The 5953-nt window shown below is 39.1% G+C and overlaps 1 protein-coding gene across 1 annotated transcript in view; it reads left to right on the top strand.

Annotated features, from left to right (window-relative positions):
- The window catches only part of LOC106948338 (protein FAM163B-like), a 26308-nt gene extending 21008 nt beyond the window's left edge, over positions 1-5300 (top strand). Inside the window, exons 2-3 of the mRNA XM_015033951.1 lie at positions 598-713; positions 2149-5300. Coding sequence (XP_014889437.1) covers positions 621-713; positions 2149-2586 — 531 coding nt within the window. The 5' untranslated portion in view covers positions 598-620 and the 3' untranslated portion in view covers positions 2587-5300. The remainder of the gene's footprint in view (positions 1-597; positions 714-2148) is intronic.
- The last annotated feature ends 653 nt before the right edge of the window (positions 5301-5953 follow it).

The raw sequence follows: 5953 nt of genomic DNA, 5'->3' as shown, positions 1-5953 counted from the left end.
CATGAATATGTAAAATGACAAATGATACAGAAATGTTCACATTTCATAAGATTTAGTGATTTATGCCCATGAATACATTTTGCTTCTATATTTTCATACTTTTGCGTCGCCACAGCATTTTACTGTCAGCCGTGAAACGCTCCTCTTTGTCAAGACCCCCCCCCCCTCTTCTCTCCCACTCTCTCCCACCTACTCTTCTTCATTTTCATGCACCGTCTGCTTTTGTTCCATCTACCCCCGTTTATTTCCATCCATCCTTTACACCATTTACCTCTTTGCTCTGCCGTCATGCCTACGTCTCATTTTTTATAGCTGTCCTGGAGTTGATTGCTGATTTTCCCCTCCCTTGCAGACTGTGTTCTGCTCTGAGATCCTGTCTATATTATGAACCGCACTTTCAGGATGATTCCATTACATGCCTCCTAGCTGCTGGATAATTCAATAAGCACCGCTGAGCTGACACACAGTTATAATCTACTTAATGAAGCTACTGTACTGATGAAGTGTTTGCTGTTTCCACCTCTGTTTCTGCTTTCACTCCTTTCATCATTCTTCCTCTTTGCTCTTTATGTCCCTCCTCCTTCTTGCTCTTTGCAGGGTGTTGATGGAGAGCCATTCGAATGACAGCCGGGACAGTGGTCATCACTGGTGGAATTCTTGCTACGGTTATATTACTCCTTATCATCGCAGTATTGTGCTACTGTAGGCTACAGGTGAGGCTACACTGACCATTTTGTTCATAAACATGTGAAATGATCATGCCTACTTGTAATATTATAAAATACACCCCGTTCTCTACTTTACAGAACTTAATCATTAGTCTCCTGGAAGAAATTGAACTCTAAAAGAACCTGCAAAGTGTTTTGCCCATATTTAGAGGTTATTTTTCAGAACTTTAAAGGTAATTTGCTGGGACTTTGAAGGAGCTTTCCTATTGTTTTGGAACTTCCTGTATAGCACCAAATACTATGCTGAATACTTTTCCGGACATTTCTCAAATACATTTCCTGATGTTTTTCCATTAACTGTCTCAGAGGTATTTTCTTCAAAATTACTCTATACAGTCAACAAAACATTTTTGTAAGTTTCTCAGAATTTCCCAGTAACTTTTTTGAAACTTTCCTTTTTGTTGGTTATTTAGCTAGAATTTAAGTAATGTATCAAAACTTACCAGGTACTTAGCTGATACTTTAAGATTATTTTTCCAGAACTTAGAAAACAACTGGTAAGGTCTCTGAATGATCCATTAAGGTACCTGGTTCCAGAATGACTTAGTCCTTGTAGTCTATCTTTATTCTTACTAGTAAATGCAATTGAGACATGAAGTCATGGATCAATATGTCTTAAGCAGACATGGTTATGGCTCTGGGAATGTATCCTCTGAGTTCCCAGAAAGGCATCTGCTAAATTTCAGAAAGGTAATTGGTAAGGTCCAGAATTTAATCTCCTAGGTCTGTGAAAGCAGCCTAAGAAAATGCTGACTGTATTACAGGTCTACAAATATTTGTTCCAAAGTGAAAAGCTGAACAGGTCCTAAGCTACATAATACTCCAGTCCAAGTACATGTATCCTTGTCAGCTTTAGTCTACCACACGACCCATTTTAACCAGGTGACAAGTATTATTTTTATTCTGAACTGTTTGAGTTCTCTGAAATTTCAGGATATTGGAGATTTAGGACAAAGCATTAATTGACTCATGCTTCTAGAGTGACTTCACGCCTTGGTTTTTGTTTAAACAGACTAATTAAAGTCTCTCATCCAAATATTCATCTTTTGTCAACAGTTGATTGTCGTTATAATTTCAGCAAATTTCAACGACCAATAAACCAAATAGGCAACATTAACATCTAAACACAATATCCAAATCACATCTTAAAACCAGTTTTGGCCAGAAAATAAAAGGAATAAGAGTTTTATAGTCCAAGTACTAGCGTCAAAAATCTAAAAAAGTGCAAATAACTTTTCTGTTTAAGGGTTTGTCACAAAGGAAGCTGCATTATTCAGGTTGCATGTGAAGCTATAAAACTGACGACCGTAAATATAATTTAACTCTTTCAAAAGTATTCAGGTCCCCTGAACGTCCTCATATTTTCATGCATTTTTCCGTCTTTTCCTCTCTTCAACCTCCTGTTCTGTCCCCTCTCCAGTACTATTGCTGTAAGAAGGAGGAGTCAGAGTCGGAGGAGGAGGAGCCGGACTTTGCTGTCACGTCCCGCATCCCACCGGTTCACTCGAACCACAACATTGTGGCGGCGGCTGCCGCCTCCTCCATGCCCAATGGCCCCGCCATTTTCTCCACCCCTCCTTTGGCTAGAAAACTGACGCGCTCGCAGACCTTCTGTCCATCGTGCACGCACTATGATCTGCCTTTCTACCTTCAGCCTCCTCCGCCGCAGCAGGTCCACCACCAACCAGAGGGACTGAGGAATGGTGGAGAACGTGTCAGCTACCGCAGCGTCCAGCAGCAGGATCTGGACCTGCCAGTGCCTGTTAACATTTCAAACTATCGTAAGCCAAACCTGGCCCGCTCAGTCACCATGAGGGAAATGTTTACGCGCAGCTGTAGCATCAGCACCGATGTTTAGCTGAGCGAGGGCGGACGTTCGCTCTGCTGTGAGTTGGCGCGACCGCAACTGGACTGGACTTGAGTTTTGCTAAGTCTCATTTTACCTGTCGCCACCTGCAGATTGGACCACTCTGATGGCTCTCAGGACAGTTTTTTCTCTCTCTCACCTTTACACTTTTCAGGCCCATGAGCTTATTCATGGTCCGATGCTCAGTATTTAAAAGTGTTCTAAAATGTCAATGAATGAAATAAGCTTTGTTTGATTTTGAGTGGTAAAGTTTGTGTTGCCCTACTTCCCTACTTTCTGACCTGAAACACTAGCAGATTACTGCGACACCAAAATGATGATGTGCTCAGGGGGGATTTTATCTTTTACACAGCTGCTACAAATGAAAAATGACTGGGAGAAATCTGGTGCCCTCCATTAAGAAAGGATGATCTATTTGTTCCTCCATCAACAGATTATAGAGATTTTTAAATATTATCCACAAAGATTAGAGGGGAGGAGGAGAAGGAGGGTGTTTTCATGTTTTTAGCTACCACCCACCGATGTTTTTGATAGTTTTAACTTTGGACGTGACATTTTAAGACATTAAGGGCTCACAGACGATTTTAATTCCCTCTCATTTTTCAAATCCTTTCACGTCTCGACTTTAATAGTCTCTCTGAGACGGCACAGGGGGTTTATCCCGCTTGGAGACGAGAGGAGAAGCATCATGTTCTAGCAGGGAGAAGTGGGCTGTGTTTCTTGCATTACGTACAGAAAGTAAATGTGAGTTTACGGGCATGCATTGTGGGTATGGGCGTGTATCGTGTTCTGTTGTTATGCCAGAGTCTTTCAGTTCATTATAATCAAACACAACCTGTCACCCAAATGTTTAATGAACCAGGAGCCGAGACGTGTTGCAATAATATTTCATTGTGAAAGGAGAAGAGAACGCCATGAGCCACAGAGAGACACATCCAAGCAGATTATATTACAAACCCTAACAATATTGTTTATCTTACTGATAGGAAGTGTAAGACAGAAGTTAGATGAGCGGTATTTAACTTTCAGTGTAATCTCTGTTCTTTTACTGAAGTTTTAGCTTGTGGACTTTTCAGCGTACATCTTGTATTGTATGTGACCACTGATATCCGGATGCTTTGGCTAAAGATTCACCCTTAAAGGCACATGTATAAATATTTAATAGGCCACACTTCAGTCTCTTTCCCCTCCCTCTCTCCCTCGAGTCGGTGGACTGAAGAAAATGTGCTCTTGCTCTGAGGTACTCCGAGAGTTCCTGCTCTGGATTGTTTTTATCTTCTCCACAAGGCTGACCGGACTGGCTGAAGGGCTGATTTTTCAACTGGAAGAGCATTTTATGGTCCGAGGACATACGGCTGAAAATTATTCACTGCTTGATTTCAAAAGAGTCGTCTGTGTGAGGGATTTGAAGCTGACTGGAGAGTGTCCTTCTTGGATCCCCAACAGCTTTTCTTCATTAAATAGATGGTAGACACATTTGTACTTTTTGCCCTCCATTTTTGTCTCACTGTAATATTTACCAACAATCATGGTTGTTTATTTACCCGGAAGTGAAACAGTGCATAATTTCATTTTTCCTTTTCTGACATGATCGAACAGTGCCTTGCAAAAGTATTATTGTTACCCCGTCAAGTTTCCACATTTTGTCATACTACTGCCACAAAAATCAGTGTATTGTATTGAGATTGTATGTCCTAGACTAACACAAACTAATGCATAATTGTGAAGTGAAAGGGAAATTATATATGTGCTTTACAAACAAAAATCTGAAGTTTCTCCTTACATTTGAACTCGCCCTCCTTCATTCTGATACTGCTAGACAAAATCCAGTGCAATCAGATGCCTGCAGATGTCGACCTTCAATATAAATTTAGCTGCTTGAAATCATTAGTGTTTTTCAGCGAACTATCTCTTACTGCTACCACAGTAACAGAGGTAACTCCAGAGGCAAAGAGTTCAAGTACATGCCACACGCTTCACACTTTTACTCATGTTGAAATTTACAAATGTGTACAATGTTGTGTTGCTTTCACATATAAAATCCCATTGAAATAATCTGAAATGTATTGCTGTGAGATGACAAATGGAACAAAGTTCAAGAAGTATGAATACTTTTGTAAGGCACTTTACAAAAAGTCACAACACATAAATAAATCTAGCTGTTCAAGGGCATAATCGCAGCCGTAACACACTCTCCTGTTCTATATTTTGATCAGATTTGTCACAGCTGACTGCCAAGCCTAACACATTTGTACTTGTCAAAATTTAATTTTTATCTTAGACCCTCTGATGTCCCTTTAAATGTTTGAAACTTGGGAGCAGCGAAATGTTACCAAGGCCTGACACCCACCCTGGTCCTCACAGAGACGGCTATAACTAAACATGTTCACACAGGACACACACACAGACTCACAAGTTCTCATTGTTTATATCTTTGAAGCTGAATTTTTTGCCAGATGCACAGCTAACGTAGTGCCATAAGGAAGTATGAGGGAAATAAGAGGATTATTATTAAGATGATTATTATAACTAGAGGTGTTTATTAAAATTAGTTGTGATTTATGTTCAGGTATTTACATTAGTTGCATTATTTTATGATCCAGCTGTTTTTTCAGACTCAGTACAATCCAGCTGACATGTTCTGTCCCTGTTTCTAATATATAACTAACAGACACATTGTTGCTAATAAAATGGTGTTAAAATTGCACCGTCTTCTTTTGTTTTGTTGCTGTGCTGTTCATTTTTAATCTGTTTGATTTTATGTACTGAAAAGATTAGGACAGTTGATATATATTAATAACTATGTTTTCAATGAGTAGATTTATTTAATTCCCAGCTTACATTTTGTCCAAAGTCATTGGTTCAGGAGGCAGAAAAAAAGCATTTTTAGCCATTGATTAGCTCCCATAAAGTTTTGATTTTCCTAGGATGTGCAGGAGAACATTTTACACAACACTACAACTATTCTGCCATCAATTCAAGGTTTTAGAGGGAAAAATTAATCTGAATAGCAGTACAACCACATTTCTTGCATGAGTTAATGTGTAAAAATGAGATCAATACATCAGATCAGTTCATGTAGTGCTCCAAAAATTATAAGTATTTGACTTGTTTTAATTCAAGTGTGTTGTCAGAATTCTAATGTCATTAATATATCATTTTCCTTCCACATATACTAAATGAAAAGGAAGTCCATGGAATAAACTGAGTAAGATCAGAAAGGTCAGGAGAGCAATTTTCAGGCATATTATTTATTAATAACAGAAGTTAATTGAATCGGTGCGTACAGATTAAATTCACTGATTGGAATTGTGAAAAGAAGCTTCCCATGAATCTCAAACAAAAAACAAATATATAT

The sequence above is a fragment of the Poecilia latipinna genome, unplaced genomic scaffold (assembly GCF_001443285.1).
Source record: "Poecilia latipinna isolate Pla-1442-1.1 unplaced genomic scaffold, P_latipinna-1.0 Scaffold16, whole genome shotgun sequence".
NCBI classification, from domain to species: domain Eukaryota; kingdom Metazoa; phylum Chordata; class Actinopteri; order Cyprinodontiformes; family Poeciliidae; genus Poecilia; species Poecilia latipinna.
This window is presented reverse-complemented; position numbering and strand designations above follow the sequence as displayed.